This window comes from Mesoplodon densirostris, chromosome 2, assembly GCF_025265405.1.
Source record: "Mesoplodon densirostris isolate mMesDen1 chromosome 2, mMesDen1 primary haplotype, whole genome shotgun sequence".
NCBI classification, from domain to species: domain Eukaryota; kingdom Metazoa; phylum Chordata; class Mammalia; order Artiodactyla; family Ziphiidae; genus Mesoplodon; species Mesoplodon densirostris.
The window spans coordinates 128556-149446 of record NC_082662.1 but is presented as its reverse complement, the minus strand read 5'-3'; the positions used below and the strand labels follow the sequence as shown (position 1 = coordinate 149446).

The following is a 20891-nucleotide window of genomic DNA, read 5'->3' as shown; positions in this document are numbered from 1 at the left end:
GGTGGGTCCACCCCCATGGGCTCTTGTGCTTGGTCCCCAGGGACGCCTGGGTCCCCGAAAGCTTGGCAGAGGGTGGAGGAAGTCAGCGACTCAGAGGGTAAGTGGTTCCTGAGAGTGCGGGGTGCCGTGGTTTTTGAGCCCATCTGTCTGGAGCCTGAGACTGTCATGGGGGATCCGGTGGGTGGGCAAGGCCATCGGCTCTAAGCTGGGCCCCCGCCCCCGCCTCCGGGGACGCTGGGCCAGCTGCTCCATACCCGCTGGCTCTGGCCCCCAGCAACAGCAGCAGCGATAAATTAATTAGTACTGTGATTAATTAGTGATGAGTAACCTCCCAGGCTGGCGGCTTCCTGATAAAGCAGAATTTATGTAGCTATGCGCTCTCCCTGCAGATGGAAGCCCAGACGCAGAGGCGGGGCTGGATCCCCAGGAGCCCTGGCGGCTGGCCCAGGGGCCGGAGGACGAGCTGCAGGATCTAGAGCTCTCCGAGGACGACTGAGGGCTGCCCCGCTGGAGCCTCATGGGGGGCTGCTGCGTGGTGTTCCCACCTCACCAGGCAGTCAGGTGTGCTGCTTCCCGGCTGCGGCTGAGCCGAGGCCCTGGGGTCCGTGCCCACGCAGGGCGCAGATGGTGGATAGGGCTTTATTTTTACAACATAAGAGACCAGAAAGGACCAAGTGCTGTTCCAAGTCTTGGAGTGGCGGCCGTGGGGACGTAAACCACCGTGGGGCTGGCCTCCTGCCGCAGCTTATGGTGGCGGGTGAGACGCACCTACCCCACGAAGGAGGCTGACCTGGAGCGGGGCTCTGTTGGCGTGCAGTCATGCCGTGGGCACGGCCGACGCTGCAGGGCCTGGGGTGCGCCTGCGCCTCCTCTGTCTCTGGTTTGTCTGCAGCTGCCCAGGGTGCAGCGCCCCCGCCCCGGGCCTGGGTTCGGTCCCCGCGCGGTCTGCACCGGGCTCTGCAGGTGCCCCCAGAGAGTCTTTGGAAACTCATTCTTTTTCTCTTAAATCATGTGTTTTCGTTTTAAAAATTGTGTTTTTGCATCCAAAACTGAAAGGAGGATAAGCTGTGGGGTCGGGAGCCTTGGCCGGGGAGCAGCCGGCAGTGAAGGATGGGGGGTCTGACACCAGCTCAGCACAGAGACTGGGAGGGGTCCGCGGGCCCTGGGAGCAGAACCATGGTTCCGTTCTCCTGCTCGGGTGAGGCCCGGCTGGCAGGCGGCTGCACGCCCCCATAGGGGGAGGGGGCCGGTGCTGGGGACAGGGGCTGCTCCGCTGAGTTGAGCTCCCTCTCGGGAGCCCGCAGTGTTGGCGGCTGCAGCGGCAGAGCCATGGGGAAGCTGGCCACGTAGAAAACCCGGCCCAGGCGCTTGGCCACCTGTGGAGAGACGGGCCTGGATGGGGCCTGCGGGGCTGCTACCCTGCGGCCACACGAAGAGCCTCAGTGCTGCCCCTCCGTTGTCTGGAGACCACTGTCCCCAGCAGGCGCTCACCTGGGCCCGGATCTTGAGAGCAGGCCCCAGCTTCAGCCCCATGGTGGTCAGGAGATGTTCCTCCGTCAGCAGGGGCAGGGTCTCCCCATCAATCCCCTGTTCTCTGAAGACCTGGGGGTGGGGGGCACAGTGTCAGGGCGTGAGTGCCAGGGCTGTGTCCTGGGGTGGCCTCAAAGCTCTCCAGAGAAAGCAGAGCCACGAGGAGCTGTCGGCGCAGCTTGCAGGAAAAAGTGTCAGATGAAAGTCTCCTCTGTGTTGGGCGCGTGTCCCACCTTGGAGGCGGAAGCACGGACAAAGGGAGGGGGTGAGGTATGCCCCAGTGCCCCCACCCCCGCAGTCTCTGAGGAGAAGTTTGGGGTGGGAAGCAGCGCTGGGTAGCCGGGGTGCTCAGACCATCCTGGGCGGGGCCCCTCACCGGTGCATATTCTCCGCAGCCGGCCAGGCCGCCCACAAAGCTGCAGACGTCGTCCACTGTCCACTTGCTGACATCCTCGGGCGCTGTGGCCCCCTCCCCATCCATGAAGAGGCCCCCCGTGGCGCCTGGGTTGGGGGTAGAGTGTTACTAGGACTCTGGCCAGCTCTTTCCTATGCTCCCAGCCCTGTCTGCTGACCTTTGCTCGCCCTAATTGTTCAGAAATGTTGGACTGATGACTGAAAGGGATCTTTCTCCCCGTGCACGCCCTCCCTGAGACCCTGGGTGGGGGATGGGGGACTGGGTCGCTTTCCACCCCATGGAGGAATCTAAAGGCATGGCGGGGGTGCCCACCTGTGTGGAAGTAGGGGCTGACCGTGTAGGGCAAGCCCAGGGGCAGTGGAGGGGGCAGCATGGACCCTGAGGCAAGCCCCTTCCCCTCAGAGCTGGTCCCTCCAGTTGGGGCTTGGCCTGGGATGGGGCCCTGGCCCCCAGCAGCCACCATCTCGGGGTCCTCTCCATCTGAGTCCTTGGGGGGCTCATCTTCAGAGCCGTCTTGTGCCCAGAGCCCAGCCCCTGTGGTCTCCTTGGGCTCGCTGGGCCGGGCTGAGGCAGGGCTGGGGCCCCCCTTCCGAGGAGCTCGGCGGGCAGGCTCCCGGGGCGGGGTGGGGGGGCCGGGGCCCGGGGGTCCCTGGGGAGGCAGGGCCAGCAGCGGCGCGGAGCTGTGTCTCAGCACCAGCATGGCCCCGCGCCGCTGCAGCTCCTCGGCACCGTCGGGTGGGCGCAGGGCGGCCTCGGGCGCCAGCAGCTGCGGCCGGTGCGCGCTCTCCAGCTCCTTCTGGCGCAGCAGCTCTGCTGACATCTCCAGCCTGGCCGTGGAGACAGACCACGGAGTATCAGCCAGCTCGGAAGTGACACTTCCCGCGCCGCCGCCCCGCCCCCGGCTGAAGCACCTACCGGGCCAGGTTCTGCTTTCGCAGGAGCTCCTGCTGCCGGGCAAGCATCTCCGCCTGGGCAGGGGGCAGGAAGCCGTAGCCTGGTGGGAAGGGGACAGACCACGAGGCCAGGTGGCCGAGTGGTCCAGGGCCACGCAAGCCCGCCCTGGTCTGTCCTTGGCTTCCATCGGGGAAGGGGCGGGTTCGCCGGGAGCACTGATGGACACGCGGTCTGTGACAGACGAACCCGGATGGCCCCGCACCAACAGCCCCACCCCCCCCCCAACCTCCGGGGCACAGAATCGCGCACCAGCCTACTCCTCACCTGGGGTCTGGCACAGGGCCGAGGGCACCCCCAAAAAGGGGGGCCTGAGGTGGGGTCCCAGGGCGATGTGGGGCGCATTCTGGGGCGACAGCAAGGGGGGCGGCTGCGACAACTCCCTGTGGACGGCAGGGTGGTGAGCCGCGCGCGCCGCAGGCTCGGGCCCCCTCCCCGCGCGGCCCCTTCTTCCCGGAACTGCCGCCCCCGCCCCCGCGGCCCCCCGCTCCGGCCGCCTCTGCTAATTGCCGGCCCTGCGGGCGGTCGATGTGCGCCCGCCGCATCTCGGGTCGCCTCCGCCCCCGCTGGCGGCGCCAATTAATCTCGGCGGCGGCGCGGAGGCGCTGGCCCGGCGGGCGGCGGCGACTGTGGCGGTAATTACCGCGCTGGGGCCCCCGCCCCCGCGGCCCCTGCCCCTAGCCGACCCTGCGCGGACGCGGCGCAATTAGCCGCGGTCCGGGAGGCGGCGGCTGCAGCCAACAACTCGCGGGCGCGGGCGCGAGGGCGGCCTCCCGGCGGGAGGGGCGGGGAGCCTCCGAAGTCCTTCCGCCCCCGCCCCCTCCTGGGGTCTCCCGGCCCCTACAAGCCCCGGAGGCCTCGTCTGTGCTGCCAGCGGCTCCGATGTCTGAATCGGTGCTGCTGGGGGGCTCTCCCCAACCCCAGCTCTCCGACTTCGGGGTTCCCAGACCTCGCACTGCTCCCTCTCATCTGCCTCAAGCTCCCTCACCTACCTGTTGGGGGAGCAAAGCCCTCAGGGGCACCTGATTCAGCGGGCCCCACAGCTGCTCCGTGGAAACACCCCACCCAGAGGGATGGTCACCCCCACACATTCTACCCCAGAAATGTTCTGGGCCCCTGCCCAGCTGCCACCATCCGAGGCCCGAGCACAGTGCCCGGTTCACTCAGGACCCTGCGGCTGTACAGCGGCGAAGGGGAAGTGCGGGCTGTGGACCTCACATGCAGAAACCAGGTGATAGGTCTGCCAACCGCAGCTCTGTAGCCCCGAAACAAGCACAGGGAATGTAGGGGTCTCTCTGAAATGCAGGCACCCCGATACCTCTCTGAGAAGGATGGGGCGCCAGCTGGGGCGGTGCCGTCTCGGTGCTGAGCCAGGCCCTGCTTCCGACGCTGACCTGCTGTGGATGAGGGCAGGTGGACTTCCAGGCCGCTGGGCTCCTGCCGGACCCTCAGGAGATCTGAGGAGGGGGCGGCAGCAGCAGTGACCCAGAGGGCAGCCCCCACCAGGCCCCCACGTCCCCACACCCTGTAGTACACTGGCCAAGGACACGCAGACCCGGAGCAGTCTCCCACCGACCCTGCTGGTTCGTCACCGGGACAGAAAGACAAGCAGAAGGCCATGGGGCAGGGCCGACACCAGACATCCCAGCGCAAGGCCCGCTGGTGGCACCCACCGGTCTTGGGAGGGGGGCCAGGTGAGCATTTGTAAGGGATACGGGGATGTCAGGAACAAAAAAGTGGTTGGGATGGAGAGAGGGAAAGGTCCCACACAGGGGAGTCTGGTGGTGCAGGAACCAGAGTTGAGGCTGCCGCGAGCAAGGCTGCAGGGCCCGTGAGGGGAGGGGTCGTGCAAAGGCCCCAGAGTGAGGGCAGTGGGACCTGTCCAGGAGTTGGGGCGGGTCTCCACCCCCGTCCTAGGTGACACCCGGGCCCACTGTGCGGTCGACGCACTCCGCTCCCCACCCCTGGCCCTCTCTCCTGCTCAGGGCCGGACCTCACAGTCCCCCCCCGCAGCCCCCCCACTGTGCAGGCTCCGCCGCCACCGCCTGTTTATAAATTAATTACCCGAAAAGCGGAGGTGGGTCCTGCCCGGGGCCGTGTGCCAGGCCGCAGAGCCCAGCCGGCGCGGCCGCCCGCATCGATCCCCATCCCGGCAGGGCCCCGCGCCCCCGCCCGCCCGCGGCCTGGGTTATTTACCGTCGGCTCCGGGCGGGGGCGGGGGCGGCGGGCGGGGGCCTGATTGACAGCCCGAGTCCGCGCCGCTCCCCGCGGCCATCGCCCCTCCCCGCGCAGGCCAGCGGAGCCGGCCCCAGGCAGGGCAGGGAAAGCAATTAAAAAGGAAGATTTTTAAATTATTAACATTTGGTGAATTATTCAGGCTCTTGGTGCCTGACTGCCCTGGGGGACAGTGCCTGTGTAAGGAGAGGAAATCCGGCCCGTTTTCCCAGCACCCTCTCACCCAGCTCCAGCCAGAAAAGGCAAGCCCCCGGCCCCAGCCCCCGGACTGGGGTCTGCAAAGCCCGGGTGCAGCTGGACAGGGTGCCGGACTGCGCCCTCGCGGTGGCAGGGGGGCTTCCAAGCGTCCTGTCTGGGAGCCGGGTGGGATGGGCGTGGCGCCTCTGGCCGGAGCGCCTCCCGAGCACCAGTGAAGGCCGTGAAGGCCGGGTGGCCAAACCTGAACTGTCGCCCATCCTGCTTCTGGACGGACGTCCACGGCGGACGTTCAGGGGCTGACTGCTGTCCTGCTCTTGGCCTCCCCGAGGAGGGGCCTGGCACTCGCCAGACGGTGCCGTCCAGAGCAGGGGCCACGGGGACCTGCGTGCGCTGGGTCTGGGGAAACCCCCACCTCCCACTCTCGCGTGGGCTCCCCTGAGACTCAGCTTCCTCATCTGTGAAGTGACGGCCATTCGAGGCCCAGCTGGGAGAGTCTGCGGGAGATCTGTTGCGGGGGGCCTCCCCCAGATCCACCCAAACAAGCGGCTGCTTGGGCAGAGGGAGGAGGAGCTGGGCCTCGTTGCCCACCTACAAGGGCTTTCGAGGTTTGAGGGGCCGAAAGAACTGCCTCCAACCCCAGCCTTGCTGTCAGCAGCCAGGGACCCCAGGGCCTCTTTGCAGGGTGAGCAGAGACGTCTCAGGACAGGGAGAGTCCGGCGCACGTGGTGGACTCTCGTGCGTGGGGAGGGGCTACGTACCGTGGCCGGGGAGGCCCAGGTGGTAGAGACGCTGAGGGTCCTCAAAGGTGCCGGCCTCACTCAGGGCGGACACCAGCCGGCGGTAATGATCCTCGGGGGCCATGCCGGGCCCTAGTTCCGGAAGCAACAGACCCTCTGTGTTGGGCAAGCACAGGAGAGGGGGTCTTTCCCTTCAGATACAGCAGAGGGGGAGAGGCGGGGGCTCCCCTCTTAGAACCTGCTGCTGTGCTGACCCTGCCCTGCAGAGGGTCCAGGCTGTCCCCTTTCCTCTCCAGGGCCTGTGCCCCACCCCCCAGGGGTCGGGCTCACACCTGGAGGGGACTTGCTTCGGGCCTTCTTCTCCGGAGGGCAGTCACTGGTGATGTGGGGGGAGCGGCCCAGCCTCTTGCCCAGCAGGTCACCTGGGGGAGGGCACAGTGAACCCCGCCCTGCCTCTCAGGGCTCGTAGGGGCCAGGGCAGGAACAGCTCAGGCCGGAACCACACCCCTCCTTCCTCAGGGGTGCCTGTGGGTTCCGGCCAGGTTAAAGCCGTGCCCAGCCCGGGGTCCCTCATGCAGGGCTGGGACAGGGCGAGGGCCTGGGACGGTCCAGACCCTGGGCTCTGGACTGTGTGCGTGTAGATACGATGGGAGATTCACAGCTACGGCCTCAGGTAGCAACTCGGGACCCCACAGGTGCCATGCTGCCAGCACCAGCCAGACTAGTCTCCTCTGCAGAGTAAGGAGCCCTCCTCAGCACCCTGATTTGACTGGAAACCAACCTCTCCTCCTAGGGTAGGGGTGAGGACCGGCAGTGCAGGGTCTCATGCCAGGGTACCCCAAGCCCTTCCTAGAGGCCACAGGCCCTGGCACACCTGCCATATCCATTCTTCCTGGGCCCCTGCCCCCAGGCCACACCCCTCACTGCCCCCAGAAAGCCCGAGCCACCACCCTGGCCTGGCCTGTCACACACATGCCCACCTGCCCAGCTGGGCTAAGCCCCCAAGGGCACCCCAAGCAGCCTCACCCACTGCGTACAGCCCCTCACGTGGCCCAGGCCCCGCCCCAGCCCCCCCATCCTGAAGTCCTCTCTCAGGTCCCACATCCAAACCAGACTCATCCATCCCAGCCCCTGCACCCAGACGCCAGGCTCCCTCCCGAGCCCAAGGCCTGGGAGGTCTCTGCGGAACAGCTCAGCAATTGGCTCTGTCTCCTGGACCCACCACAGTTACCTACCCTAACCCACCACAGTGCTGGCCTCCTGTCCAGACCCCGTGCTCCTGGCCCCCTCTCCATCCTCACGGGGCTCTGGGTGGGTGGGTGGGTGGGTGAGGGGCCCACCATGACACCTTGGCAAGGGGAGCTCCCGAGAAGGCCAGCCCTCAGCTCCAGAGCCTAATTCCTTTTCCTTATTCTTTTAATCTGTCATTTTTATCAGGTGGGGAAGTGCAGCGGCAGCCGATCAATCTCCACTTTACAGCTGACAGAATGGTGCTAATAACTTATTGATCTCGGCTACCTCCTGCCACTGGCCGGGCTCAGTGGCCTAGCCCCAGGCCTTGCCCCGAGAGGGACGAGGACGAGGTCCCCACCGCCCAGATGAAGGGTCCTACCTCAGTGACCTAGCAGGATGGGTGGGGGATGCTCAACCAGCACAAGGCCCCTCAGGAAGCCAAAGGGTCTCCGGCCAGCAGGGCTGCAGCGTCCAGCTGTGCCAGGCGGGAAGGTGGGTCTGGGCTGGGTCCACACCTGCTGCCCACACCCCACCCTGTACGCACGCCTCCTGGACCCAGAGAACGACCCAGGGCTCTCACCTCCCTGCGATCAGTTTCCCAGTTTCCACACTGGGGGTGGGGCTCCTCTCTGCCTGGGAGAGGTGCTGGGGAGCACCTCACTGTGGGGGGGACCCACAGTGAGAACCAGGCCCATGGCCACAGGGGGCTCCTGCTGTGGGGGTCTGGGGCTCACCAGGCCCTCACGAGGCCACATCTACTCACAGACACCCCCGGGGCAGCCAGAAGCAGACACACACACCGTCACCAGATGTCTGCAGGGCCGCCCCAAGCCCTTTCCTCCTGACCCTTCCTGCCCGGGTGAGAACAGGACTGACACGTGCTCCTGGGGACGAGGAGGTGAGGACGGGCAAAGGCCTCCACCCAGGGGCCGGCCGCAAGACGTGGGAGCCGATGAGAAGTGGAGTCCCAAGAGGAGGGCAGGACTCGGACGAACCCTGGACACAGGACACACGTGGTGCTTCATGCAGACCACGTGGGATCCCTGAAGCGCTCATATGCGGGCCCTGAACCTGAGCATGAAGAGAGTGAGGGCACCCTGATACACGCGTGTCACATGGGCGTGAGTGGATACCCAGGCCTCTGGCCGGGCCCAGGGCGCACACGCGCACTCAGGCCACGCACCATGGGGAGGTCTCCACGTGTGCAGGCAGCAGGGGGCCTGGCGGCTCAGAATATCTCAACCACTGTGGGGCTCCGGAGGCTCTCCCGATTGATGGGGCAATTAGATTTTATCAGCCGCCTGCTCAGCGCCCCCAACACGGCTCCAGAAGCAGCACTCCCCCAGAGGCCTACCTAGGCACAGGCACACCTGGAGGCCCTGATGGGGATACTCAGGTGTCCTAGGACGGTGGACCATCCCCTGCCCAGCCTTCCTGAGAGCTGCAGCCACTGCTGGGAACTTCCCGGGTTTGCCCTGGTCCATAGGGCAGCAAGGGACCCCTGCCACCTCCTCTCAGCAACCCCCCACCTTCAGCCACAGCTCAGCCGTGCCGCCCACTCTCTGCACTGGTGCCTCGTGGGTCCCCAAGTTGTCCCTCCCTCTGAGCTCCTGCTGTCACCAGGAGCCGCCCATCCTCAGGGACAGAGCTCCTGGGCCAGCACCCTCCTGCCCCACCCCTGCAGAGGTCCAGGCCGCAGCCCCCCTCCTCTCAGGGCGTGGCCCCCTTCCCTCTTGGGGCCCCTGGCTCTGTGGGGTCGGTGGGCACTCCGTGCGTGCAGAGCGTGTCCCTGCCCATCCAGGAGCCACTCCCAGGTGTGCACCTCTGAGCCTCCTTGAGGCCTGCACTCCCTGACTGTCCTGCCTGCATCTGCCCCTGGGGCCTCGGCCACTCCAAGCCCCCCGCAGCAGCAGCAGCAGCCACGGTGGAGCCACCGCCCCCGCCTTCTGTCTGCCCGGCTGGCCGGGATTAACACAATTACCATCACACAGAGCCCCGGGGGACAGCCGGCCTCGCCCCCCTCCCGCCGCCTCCGCTGGCCTCCCTGGCCGGCAGCCAAGGCTGCTGGGGGTGGCGGCGGCATCCAGGGCCGATGGGCAGACACGCAGGGAGGGCCGTGGGGCGGCCGCCCTCTCGCTGAGCTGCCTTGGCTCGGGCGGCCCCGTCCTCAGCCCCCGGCACTGCCCTGGCCCCTCACCTGCGGCTCCCAGGCCGACCTCCACGCTGCCTCTCTGGAATTCACAGCGGCTCTGATGCTCGGGCATAACGAGGTGGCGGCTGCGACGCACGCTGGATATGAGGGTGGGAAGGTCGCTGTCCTGGCTGCAGCGAAGCAGACGGGGAAGGTGAGACCCCGTGGGGCTCCCGACCGAGCTCGCCTGTGAGCATCTCCATTCCCTGGCGGGTGTGGGCTCTCACCCTGGCCTACGCAGGCCCCACCTGGGCCCACCAGGACCTGCCAAGTGTCTGCTGGACGTGGAGGCCTCGCCCTCAGACCGCACTGCTGCTCCCGGGGAGGGCCTGTCTGGAGTGCAGGGCTGGCCCTGTCCTGCAGTGCTCTCTCTCCAGAGAGACTGGCCACGGTGTCCCTGCCTCCTGCCTTGGGGGGCCCTGCTCCTGGGGTGTAGGCTGCCAGAAAGGCCCGGCACTCACTCCTGTGCACGTGCTAAACTTGCAACCACCCACGGACTCTCGATTTCTTCAAATAAGGAAACCGAGGTTGAGAGCAAAGTCTGCAGCCAATGAGGTGTGCGCGTGTCCAGGGACACACATGGGCGCACGCACACTCACCCAGGCCTTCAGACACACACAGACACAGATGCTCACCGCGGTCCCCGGTGCGCCCGTGCTCAGGACACTCTGTTCTCTCCAGGGTTCCCCGCCAAGAACCCTGGGATGAACACAAATTTAACTTTGCTCCCTCATTTCTCTTCCTGTCAAATCAGCTCAATGCCTGTATCACAGAACCCCAGAGAAAAGAGGGAGGGAATGGTCCCCCAACCCGCTTGCTCTTGGGGCTCTGAGAGCATCTCCCTTAGCGCAGGGAAGGGCCACTCGCCACCCTGCAGATGCGGCCAGGAGGGGCAGGAAGTTGGGATACGACAGAAGAGGAGCAGGGAGGGACCCCAGCCCCCCCTGTGACGTGCCAGCACCCCGTCCCCGGCACCCTCGCTCCCCAGCCCACCTGTAACGGAGCAGCCTCCTGTCGGGGCCACTGCAAGGGGGGCCTCCACTGAGTGACCTGGGAACCAACCCTAAACCTCATTAAATAGCCCCCAGCACCCCCTCCCCGCAGCCTGGGTGGCTGGAGCAGGCTAATCCAGAGCTGGCCCCTAAGCAGATCAGTTTCAGCTCCGAAGCCTCCAGGGCTGGACTCTAGAGCCTCTGGGAGACCCTGATGCAGGCTCTCTCCCACCCCCAACCCCCTTTCCCTGGAGGCGAGAAGGCCCCCCCGCATGCAAATAAGAGGGCAGGTGGGGTGGGAATAAGTACTTTATGGGATTAATTGGCAGCGATTCTCACCCCCTCTACCCTCCTCATCAGTGTGGGGGCGGGGGGGTGGGGTGGGGGGTGGAAGAGGGAAGTGCTGTCCTCAGCACCAGGGAGGGGGCGGCGGGTGCCTAGTGGCAGGGCTGCTGCTGCCACGGAGCTCTCCCTTGAGGGGACCCCCTTCTGGTGTCCCTAGGACTCCTGCAGGAGGGGGACCAACTCCCCAGAGGCTGAGGAGTAGGGTCAGGCCCCGTCACTTTGCTCCCCGTGACTCCTCAGCCGAGTGCCCCACGCAGGGACCGGGTCTGCCCCCCTCACCACCACCGTGGCCAGCAGTGCCTTCACTCGCTGGTCATTCAGGCACTCGGGTGGCGCTGCAGCCCCATGGAGGTGAAGCCTAGTGGGAAACAGGGCACAGTCCACCCCGCTTCCTGCCTTGGGGGGCTGCCCCATGGGCCCCAGGACAGCCTGGCCGGCCCGGGCCCAGAAAACCTGTGTGGTCACTCCGTCATTCACTTTACATAAAGCCTGGTGTCATGCACGCCAGGCTTTATATAAAGAACCGCGAAGAAATTTTGTACACGCCAGACTGAATACGTGTGAACCCTCAGACCCCGTCTCCCCGTGAGGGGCCCTCGGGTCCTCCAGTGCCGGCTACACTGTCCAGCCCTTGTCCATCTCCGGGCCAGCGCAGGGGCCTCAGGAGGGCAGGGGCCACATCTCCTGCCTGCTGCCCAGGATGCATGGGGCCTAAGGGGGAGCTCCAACCAGGCAGGTGTTTCACTGCAGTCATGCAGACAGAGGGATGGGGACGAATGGACCGACGGATGGAACCGATGGACAGACAGACAGATGAAGATCGATGGATGAAGTCCGATGACCAGAGAGACGGAGATGGACAGACAGACACGGACAGGCGCTACTGGACCGACAGAAAGGATGGCAACAGCAGACAAAGAGATGGACAGAGCCTGAAGTACAGACAGCAGACTAGAGACAGAAAGACACATGGACAGGGCCAAAGGAGCCGGGAAGAGACAAAGACAGAGCCGGGGTGGGGTCAGTGTGAGGCTGCTGGGCCGCGTGCTCGCCCAGCCCCTGGCCAGACGCCGGGGTGTGCAGTGGGGGACTGCGGGGGGCAGGTGGGCTGTAAGTCCTCTTGGCTGAGCCCCTCAGTTTCCCCTCTGGTAAAGTCCAGGAAATCAGCCCAGCTGCTCTGAGCGCCTGTGCCAGGCCGAAGGAGCCCCCTCACACTGGGGCCTGGTCTCTTGCTAGGGGCTCCCTGCGTCTGGACACCTGGGCCCTCTCCCACATCCCATGGCCAGGTAGGGTGAACAGGGGGCTACAGGCAGGGGAGGAGCAGCCTGGGGTTTCCCTACAGGCTTCGCTGACAAATTTATCATGTAGCTTCCCAAGTAAAAGGCTCATAAAATGTCATCAGTGTTCATGACAGCTCATAAACATGATCGGTTGAGCAGCAGCTTCAGGACGAGGTGGAGAGAAGTTTAAAGACGCTTTCATTGTCATTCGGCTCCAGGACCCAGACATTCTTAGAAATGTAAATAACAACACATCTGGGACTTCCCTGGTGGCGCAGTGGTTAAGAATCCGCCTGCCAACGCAGGAGACACGGTTTCGAGCCCTGGTCCGGGAAGCTCCCACATGCCGCGGAGCGACTGAGCCCGTGCACCACAACTACTGAGACTGCACGCCACAACTACTGAAGTCCGCGTGCCTAGAGCCCGTGCTCTGCAACAAGAAGGCACCGCAATGAGAAGCCCACGCACCACAACGAAGAGCAGCCCACGCTCACCACAACTAGAGAAAGCCCGTGCGCAGCAACGAAGACCCAACGCAAAAAATAATAATAATAATAAATTAATTAATTAATAATAACAACACATCTGGCACAAAGCCAGGCAGCAAGTGGGGCCACTCAGTGCTGGACGCCCACTGCCTGCTCGGTTGGGCCCTTCCTGTGCCTTCCCTGGAAGCACTGGGCCAAGACTTGACTCCACTGAGCAGACACCACAGGGACCCCAGCCTGGGCTCTGCCCACAGACTGCCCACCCCTGCCCTTCTGAAACGGGGGACTGGGGTCTCCCCAACACCCCCCAACCTCCTCATCAGGTTCCCTCATTTTTATCTCCTTACTACATCTTGGATTGGCAGCCCCCTCAGCCTCTCTGCTTCCACCATGCCTGGATCACCATGGACTGGAGCAAACCCCCAGCCTGCTGGGCGGGGCCTCCAGCAGGACCTTGTCAAAACATACACTGGTTACTCCCCTGCTCAAGAACTTTCAGTGGCCCCCCACTGCCTGAAGGACAATGCCAACAGTCCCAGCATCTAAGGCCCCTTAGCATCCAGTTGAGCCAGGCCTACCAGCTTCCCCTCCTCCCTTCTCACTTCCCCTTCCCTCCCTCCTCCATGTCTTTGCAGACATCCCCTTTCCCTAGTGAACTCCTATGCATCCTTCAAGACCCCACTCACACATCACCATTCTCACATCCCAGTGGGTCTCTGGGAGGGTGGGAGGGGCTGGTCACGGCCTTAGCTCTGGACAGATGGGCTTCAATGTGCGAGGGGGAGCGCACTTTGGCTTCAGGGTTGGGCAGTCCAGCACCCACGGCCGTGCTGCTCTCACAGCCTGGGCACAAGTCAACAGACAGATGACGGACTAAGGAGAGGGTGGGGGAGGGAGGCTGGAGAGACTTAGAAGCAGACCCAGGGCACGTGGCGCAACAAGGCTCTGTCCTGCCCATGCACAGCATGTGCGGGCAGCCTGGCCCGGCCCTACCTGCAGGACGTCTCTCGGAAGGAGATGTTCACATCCCAGTGGGTGTGGACTCTGCAAAGAGAGAAGCAGAGGGTCAGTGTGGCCTCCAGGACTGGGCACGGGGACAGCAGGACGTGTGCGTGTGTGTGTGTGTGTGTGTGTGTGTGTGTGTGTGTTTGGCACGCCCTGTGTCTGCCCTGGAGCGCCAGCCTCAAGGGAACTGGGCTGGCTCAGAGCACCCTCAACAGGCCTGTGGCTGCCGCCAGGACAGGCCCGCGGGGCAGGAGCCAGCTCCTGGCCTCCCCAGACAGAGGAGTCGGGAAGCGGCAGGACTGAGAGCCGGGTCTCTGCTGCTTGTTGCAGTGGAACCAGAGCAGTCCCCGTGCTGTGCTGGGGGTGGGGCTGTGGCTTCCTCCGCACGTGCCACTCGTGTGACTGAACCAAATTCCTAGTTGCTAGAGCTGCTCCGGGCAGGGAATGAGCCCCATGGCCCCTGCTGGCTCCAGTGGTGGCCCCTGGGTCCCAGCTGCTGCCAACCTGCCTCCTGAAAGCGACCATCACGCAGCAGAGGCAGGAGAGGTGAAGAAAGGAAGCAGCTCTGCCCTGTGCCCGCGCTCTCATCCCAGCAGCGCCCCTGAAAAGGCCCTCGGGCTGACGGAGGGCAGTGGGAGGCCCACGTGGCGCTTCACCTTAGCACGGGTGGGAGTGGGGGCTGGCGGGGGTGTGTGTCTCGAGGGGCCCGGACGGTTAGGGTTAGGGTAGGAGAAACTGGAACATGTTAAAAGACCAAGCAAGGGGCTTCCCTGGTGGTGAAGTGGTTGAGAGTCCGCCTGCCGATGCAGGCGACACGGGTTCGTGCCCTGGTCTGGGAGGATCCCACATGCCGCGGAGCGGCTGGGCCCGTGAGCCGTGGCCGCTGAGCCTGCGCGTCCGGAGCCTGTGCTCCGCAACGGGAGAGGCCGCGACAGTGAGAGGCCCGCGTACCGCAAAAAAAAAAAGACCAAGCAGGAAGAGAAAGGGCCTACAATTCTGGGGATGCACAAGACATGCTGGACAGACAGATGATGGACGGACAGATGGATGGATGGATGGGAAAAGGGGCGAGTGGACAGAGGGAGGGGTCTCGGTCGGGAGGGGAGAAGGTGGGAGGTCAGGAAGGGTGGCCCCAAGCCTGGGAGGGACAGTAGGAGCCGGGGCGCGGCCACTCCGGTGAGAGCGGGCGTGGGGCCCGCCCAGCTCCCCGTTCCCCGCCTGGCTGTGGTGCCACCAGACCCCCCTCCCAGAGACGCCTTCCTTCCTCACCCCCAGCGGCTCCGGGCCTCCTGGCCAACGACCCTCCCTGGCCTGCTCTGGCCGTGACCACTGGTGGTGCCTGCTCCCCGGAGACGCCACCGAGTCCTGGCCCGACACTCGGCCCCCAGGCGGGGGCAAGGTGGGTTCGCAGCCATCCTGTGGCATGTCCCCGGGGGTCCAGGTTCTGTTTCAGCCGTGGCAGCTATCAGCGTCCACGGAGACACAGCAAGCTAAACCGGGGCCCTATCCCCAGGGCAAAGGCCCCCCAACCGAAGCCTGATGTGGCCTTCGGCTGCCTGGAGACCCCAGTTCTGATGTCCCCACCCTGCCAGAGCCCGTGTGCCCTCCCACCCTGGCCCTTGAAGCACCTTCTTTTCATGATACGGACATGCGGGTCGTCCTCCTGCTTCAAGCCCAGCCGCTGCCCACAGGCCGGGCCACTCCTGTCACTGTCACCACTGGCTGAGAAGCTGGGGGTCAGCTCCTTCTTCAGGACGCGGGCAGGGGGCAAGGCAACTGTCCTCTTGTCTGCCAGCCGCCCCCGGTTCTGGACAGGGAGTGGGAGAGGAAGGTTAGGCCAAACCGGGTCGCTCAGCTTCCTGGGCGCCTACAGCAGAGGGGCCTCCAGCCTCCAGGACCGTCACAACCGACCAGAGGCCAAGACAAGAGCAGGGGGGCAAGGCCTCCACCAGGAACCCCTGCAGAGACTGCCTTCCACTCCACCTTGGGGGCTGGGGTGTGGGCAGTGCCTTGTTGGGACTCCACACTCGGCCCAGGCCCCTCCACAGGCACTCGCCTGCTGGAGACCAGCGCGGCTTTCCCAGCTCCAGGGAGCCCCGAGGGGCCGCGAGTACCCGCGGGACGCTGTGGGTCCCGTCCCTGTTCAACGTGCAGTTACCTCTGCCTGCACGTCTGCCTGGCAACCCCCCTGACTCTGTGTGAACCCCCCACCCATGCGAAGCCCGCTTTCTATGATAAGTGCCAAACGGAGCCAGCTCAGGGGGGGCTGAAGCTGACCCTGGGCAAATGGCAGGCCTTTGGTTCACAGGTCACCTGGCAGCTGAGACCCTTTGTCCCACGGGCCCTGGGGGGGGTGTCTCTCCCCTGGGTTAGGAACTAAAAGATTCGGAGTTTTCCCACGAGGCGCACCTCTCCCGGCCCTGCGACCGCGACGTGAGCGGGGAGCAGGGTTCACACACACGCAGGGCCTCCACAGAAGAACTCAGAGCCCGCGCACAGGCCGGAGGCTCACGCTCAGGGCCCCGCACAGGATGGCACCTGCCAGCGTCTGCAGGTCCTGCCACCCGAGGGAAGAAAAGTTCCTATTTTCTGGTGGGCAGGAGGCTCTTTCTTATTTAATAACAGGTTACTGGTTCAGGGACGTGGCAGGGGCCTCCTAGGACCCCGCCCTCCGGTTGCCAGGACAACGTGTCCCCGCCACACGCAGGAGCTTGGGGAAGAAGGTGTCCAGGGGGCTCTCGCCCCTCCCCGCACAGTGCTGCCCTCCAGAGGAAAGGTTCTCTTCAGACCCAGAACACCCTCACCTCCAGACACACGGCCCACCCCAGCCCCAGATTTGGGCAGTGCCCCCGACAGGGTCTGGGAGCCCCAGTCTCTGCCACACCTGCCCTCACACATCCACGCAGGAGGCCCCCCGTGGTTGGCTCCGCAGCACACACTCAGCAAGATGGACTGGGCAGCGCCGGGGATGGGTGGCGTTGGGGGGGCAGGAGCCGGGGTAGGCCTGCAAGACGAGGGGGCTCGCCCTGTGCTTGCAAGAGCCTGGCCTTGGCTCAGTGCTACACCAGCGACACCAGCAACAGCAGAGCTCGGGCGAGGCGGGGGAGGGGGAGGGGGGTGGCTGCCCGTCTGGGCCCCGAGCCTCTTCAGGCCAGGCTCTGGGGGAGGGTTCCCGACAGCCCTGGCCTGTCCGGAGTGTGCTCAGCTGCAAAGCCCCCTGGGCTCTGTCGTTCTCTAGCCTGCTGCAGCCCAAGCAAGAGGACCTCCTCTCCTGCCTTTCCGCTTTAATTAAACTGTTCTCTTTAGAGAAAAGTAAATGCATTTCTCTCTTCTTCTCATCTGTGGGACAAGGAAGAGGAGAGGGAAACAGGGCAGTAAGGCTGCCGCTTGGGGTGCGGCCAGACCAGCTAGGGTGGCCTGGGATGGCCCCAGTGGGGGGGTGCTGAGGAAGAGGGGCCCGGATGGGCAGCCCTGCTGACCCCGGCCAAGGACAGGGAACACACATGCCTCCCACGCACACCAGAGACCTCAGCTGCTCGCCCCGGCTCAGCACACAAATTTAAGAACTGGGCGCTAAGCCCCGGCCCCAGCCAAGCACTGGCTCCTCAGACAGCGAGAGTGGGTGTGTGGAGGCCGCTGCGTGACCCCTGCGCCGTGTGCACACCCATATTCTGTGACCGTGCAGTGTGCACATACCTGTGGACCTGGCCACGGGGAGTAGGGGAAAACAGTCTCTCTGTGGAAAAGGTGGGGCCTGGAAAGACAAGGGGGTCCATGAGACTCCTTCCTTCCTAAGGGAGGGGTGCAGGGACGGGCCTGGGAGGGACGAGGCTCAGAAGAGGCAGGCCCAGGGCCGAGGCATCCCTCATGCAGGGCAGGGGCCTGGGAGCCCCTGACAGGTAGGCAGCCCTGCCAAGCAGTGTCCTAGAGGGGACTGATGCTGCGCTCAGGCCACCTGCCCACCCCCCTCCTGTGGGAGACCTTCAAAAGGGGATGCTCCTCCCACCCGAGCAGAAAACCCAGACCAGCCTGGAGGGTGTCCTCTTGGGCACCAGCTACTTGAGAAGGGGAGCGAGAGCTCAGCCTCCTGCCCCAGGCAGGTATGGTGGCAGCGGGCAAAGGTGGGCTGCCTGTGTACATGCTCTGGGGGGCTCTGGGGGCGGGCATGCCTGTGAGTATGGCGAGCTCATGCCAGACAGTGTGTGGGGTGGGCACGTGGGGAGGCTCAGCTGCGTCCTCTTCCCCTGCCCAACTTGTGTGTCTTTACAGGACCGTGTGTGGCTTCCCAGCTTGCCCACCCCCAGGGCCCACGAGGAATCCAGGACATCCCCTCCCCCACCCTACCGCCAGTCCAAAGTAAACAAGCTGAAGGCGGCCGGCAGGGTCCTCTCAGGCCTTCCTGGCAGCGGGGCTACTGAGTGGTGCCAGGAGCCATGGCCCTAATGGGCTCTCCCTCAGGGGCTCAAACTGTCCCCCTCAAGGTGAAACTTCCTTTTCAGGTCCACCCTCCAACCACTGCTGCCTGGAGGGCACGCGATGGGGAAGGCAGTGCTTCAGGGGCAGGCACAGGCCCCATCTCTCTTGCTCCCCTAGGCTAATGAGGGGTCAAGAGATGTCTACACTAGGTTGCAGGCCCCACACCAGCTCCCAGCTGCAGTTCTCTTGACACCCAAGGCCCACACTGCACCTCCTGTGCCCCCAGCCGGGTTGTATCCCCAGACACTCCTGGACATCTAGGAACTTGCCCTGTAGGGCTCCAGCCCTGGGCACCCAGAGACGCACGTCACTCACATCCAAGCCTGTGGCCACCCCACAATGTACATCCAGGCCAGCCGACACTGCCACACTGTCCCATCCCAGAACGAGCATTCCCTTAGGACTGGGCCCTCTCCCAGGCCGGGCCAGCTGACATGGTGACCCCCTCCCGACCTGTGACAAGGCAAAGTCCTCAAGCCCCAGTCAGGTGACACTGTCCAGGGAGGAATCCTTCACACCGTGGGCTGTCCCCAGGACCTCAGGAGAAGCAGCTCCCAGACTCCCAAGGAGAGCTTCCAGGACAGGCAGGACCCTGCCCTGCATCAAGGGGGCGAGGGCTCTTGGTGCCCCGGGATTCCCACCCAAAGCCATCTCCTCTATTAGTCGCTGGGGGCTCCCTCCTGCCCATCGGCAGGGTTGAGGTTAGGACTGATCCTAGAAAATACAGGCACAAGCTCCGCAGCGGAGAAACAAGACCCCGAAGCCCCAACTTTTCTCCCGCATCTCACCACCGGGGAGGATATTCGACAGCCTGGACAGTCGCAGATCGGAGGGTGCACCTGGAGGATCCCCTTGGACATGAGCGTCTTCAGGCTTTTCCCTGCGAGGAGAGCCGAGGCAGGACCAGTGAGGGGCGGCGCGGGCACAGGTGGGGCCGGGCACGCGGGCACGCCTCCGGGGCGCTGTCAGGGTCAAGGCCAGGTTCCCTCCCACCACGACTACGAACACCCGCCTCCGTCCAACTTCCGAACCCACCGCCAGGCCTCGCCGCTCAGCCCACCCTCGCGGACGCCGCGGGGATCTGCAGAGCTCAGAAACTCAAGATCCGGCGAGCGCCCTCCCCTGACGGAGGGCGGCTTTCTGCCCTCCCCCTGCGCCACTCCTCCCGCGCTCCACGCTTTCCAAGCCGGTCCGCCGGAACCCGGAGCTGGGCGGAGGAGGGTCGGGCCCGGCGCAGGTGAGCGGCGCGGTCGGGACCCGGGGCTGCGCTTGATCTCATGGAGCCGCGAGCCCCAAAGTCGACGAGCGTGACCGGGCCCCTAACTTTCTAACCACCCCCCACCCCCGGCCTGGCGCTCACCCCCTCTCCCCCACCGCATGCCCGCTCTGGCGCCCGCACGTCGCGCCCTCGGAGCCAGACTCCTGCGGGAGCCCAAGCGGCTGCTCCCAGCCCCGCCGCCGCTCGGCTCCGCGCGCGCTCCCGCCCCGACGCGCGCCCTCGCGCCCCCCACCTGCCTGCGCCACCCCTGCACCTTGCCGTTCGCTTTACCAGCGCGCGTCCGCACCCGGCCGCACGTGTGCCCCTCCACTCCCGCCAGAACCGGTGGCTCCTCGACCCCGCAGGGGAGCACCCCGCCCAGTCGGCCTCCAGCCCGCTCTCCCGAGTTCCCGTAAACTTCCCCGTTAGCCTCAGGCCCAGGAATCCCGCAAAGACCTTCCGGACGGAAGGAGCCGCCGGCTCGTGCGGCCAGCGCTGGGGGGACCGCGGAGGCCGAGGGCGCTCTGCCCAGGTCCACCAAGGCGACCCTGCTTGGGGGGAGGGGGCGTCTCTGCGGTGGCCCCGGAGTCGCAGCGCCCTCTCTAGGCAGAGATGGAGTCTCCCAGGTGGCAGGACGAGGGGGGTCCGGACCCACGGGTCCTCGGGGAGCAGAAGGGAGGGACCGGAGAGGCCCGCGCCCCCACGGCGGCCGCACCTTTGTGGCGGATGCTGCGCTTCCAGTCCTTGGCCGTCTCGCGGCCGCTGACGAACTGGAACTCGTTGGGTGTGAGCCACTCGCCGCGGTGGCGGATGGACGGACCCTTGCTGCCCTGGCAGAGTTTGCGCACGTAGAGCAGCGCGCGATTGGCGCCGCACTCCACCTCGATGCACGGCTCGCCGTTGTCCAGCAGCGGCTGGAAATCCGGTGCCGCGGCCGCAGTGGCCGAGAAGCGCTCGAGGGCCAGAGGGTCTCTGGGAAGGTGGAGGTGCGGGGCGGCCTCGTGCAGGCTCAGGTAGGCGCGCGGGGCGCGGAGCGGCGGGGCCAAGAGCGCCTCGTAGCCCGCGGTCGCGGCTGGTAGCGAGGCGGCTGGGGGCAGGGCGGCCGCGGCGGGCAGTGGCGCCAGGTAGCCGGGCAGCGGCGGCAGTGGCAGCGCGGCCAGGGTCGGGTGGAAGGTGGCCAGAGCCAGGGCGAGGTCTTCGCGGCTGGGTAGCTCCTTCTTGACCGCCGGCATGGTGGGCGGGTGGTCCTGCAGCCTGGCTCTCCGCAGCCGGCCCAGCTAGTTCCGGCCGGGGCTGGAGTTGGGTCTCGAGGGCGGGGGCCTGGGGGGCTCCTGGCCGCGCACACGTCCTCGCCGCTACTGCGCCCCAGCCGGGCCACCTCGGACCGCTGCCCGGCCGGCTGGCGGGGCCTCTGCTGCCTGAGACATGGTGCTGCCGGAGCTGTATCGATCCCCGATCGACCTGCCCAGCGCCGCAGCTGCAGGACCCTGGGGCTCCACAGGGCGCTGGGCCACCTGCTCCCGCGCCCCCCGGGGCGGCCCCGCGCCCGGCTTGGTG

At 65.8% G+C, this 20891-nt stretch overlaps 2 protein-coding genes across 7 annotated transcripts in view; one reads left to right on the top strand and one right to left on the bottom strand.

Annotated features, from left to right (window-relative positions):
• NOC2L (NOC2 like nucleolar associated transcriptional repressor) overlaps window positions 1–1029 on the top strand; it is a 12549-nt gene extending 11520 nt beyond the window's left edge. For 2 of the 3 annotated variants that reach the window (XM_060088749.1, XM_060088747.1), the window contains exons 18-19: window positions 41–97; window positions 390–1029. In XM_060088749.1, coding sequence (XP_059944732.1) covers window positions 41–97; window positions 390–496 — 164 coding nt within the window. In that variant the 3' untranslated portion in view covers window positions 497–1029. The remainder of the gene's footprint in view (window positions 1–40; window positions 98–389) is intronic. The other variant, XM_060088750.1, reaches the window with a different exon arrangement.
• On the bottom strand, window positions 277–20891 carry SAMD11 (sterile alpha motif domain containing 11). Of its 4 annotated transcripts, none has more exons than XM_060088737.1 (14): window positions 20050–20891; window positions 18865–18956; window positions 15229–15407; window positions 13589–13639; window positions 9497–9621; window positions 6399–6488; window positions 6088–6222; window positions 4215–4353; window positions 3164–3279; window positions 2861–2939; window positions 2258–2772; window positions 1907–2031; window positions 1492–1602; window positions 1038–1376 (listed from the first exon to the last, which is right to left on the bottom strand). In XM_060088737.1, exons 1-14 carry the CDS (start codon window positions 20564–20566, stop codon window positions 1131–1133), a joined length of 2520 nt encoding a protein of 839 aa, XP_059944720.1. In that variant the 5' UTR covers window positions 20567–20891; the 3' UTR covers window positions 1038–1130. The 4 variants fall into 4 exon arrangements, with proteins under 4 accessions (XP_059944719.1, XP_059944720.1, XP_059944721.1 ...); XM_060088738.1 differs by having other exon boundaries at window positions 18868–18956; XM_060088739.1 differs by lacking the exon at window positions 20050–20891 and adding an exon at window positions 19626–19732.

Excerpts from the sequence above, each read along its gene's own strand:
- SAMD11 (XM_060088736.1), bottom strand. The coding sequence starts at position 20,566 with ATGCCGGCGGTCAAGAAGGAGCTACCCAGCCGCGAAGACCTCGCCCTG. Across the intron at positions 15,408-18,864 it reads GTCGAATATCCTCCCCGGTG|AACCGGGGGCGGCTGGCAGA; the intron begins GTGAGATGCGGG and ends CTCCCTGTCCAG. Across the intron at positions 3,280-4,214 it reads GCCCCATCCTTCTCAGAGAG|GGAGTTGTCGCAGCCGCCCC; the intron begins GTATCGGGGTGC and ends TGCCGTCCACAG.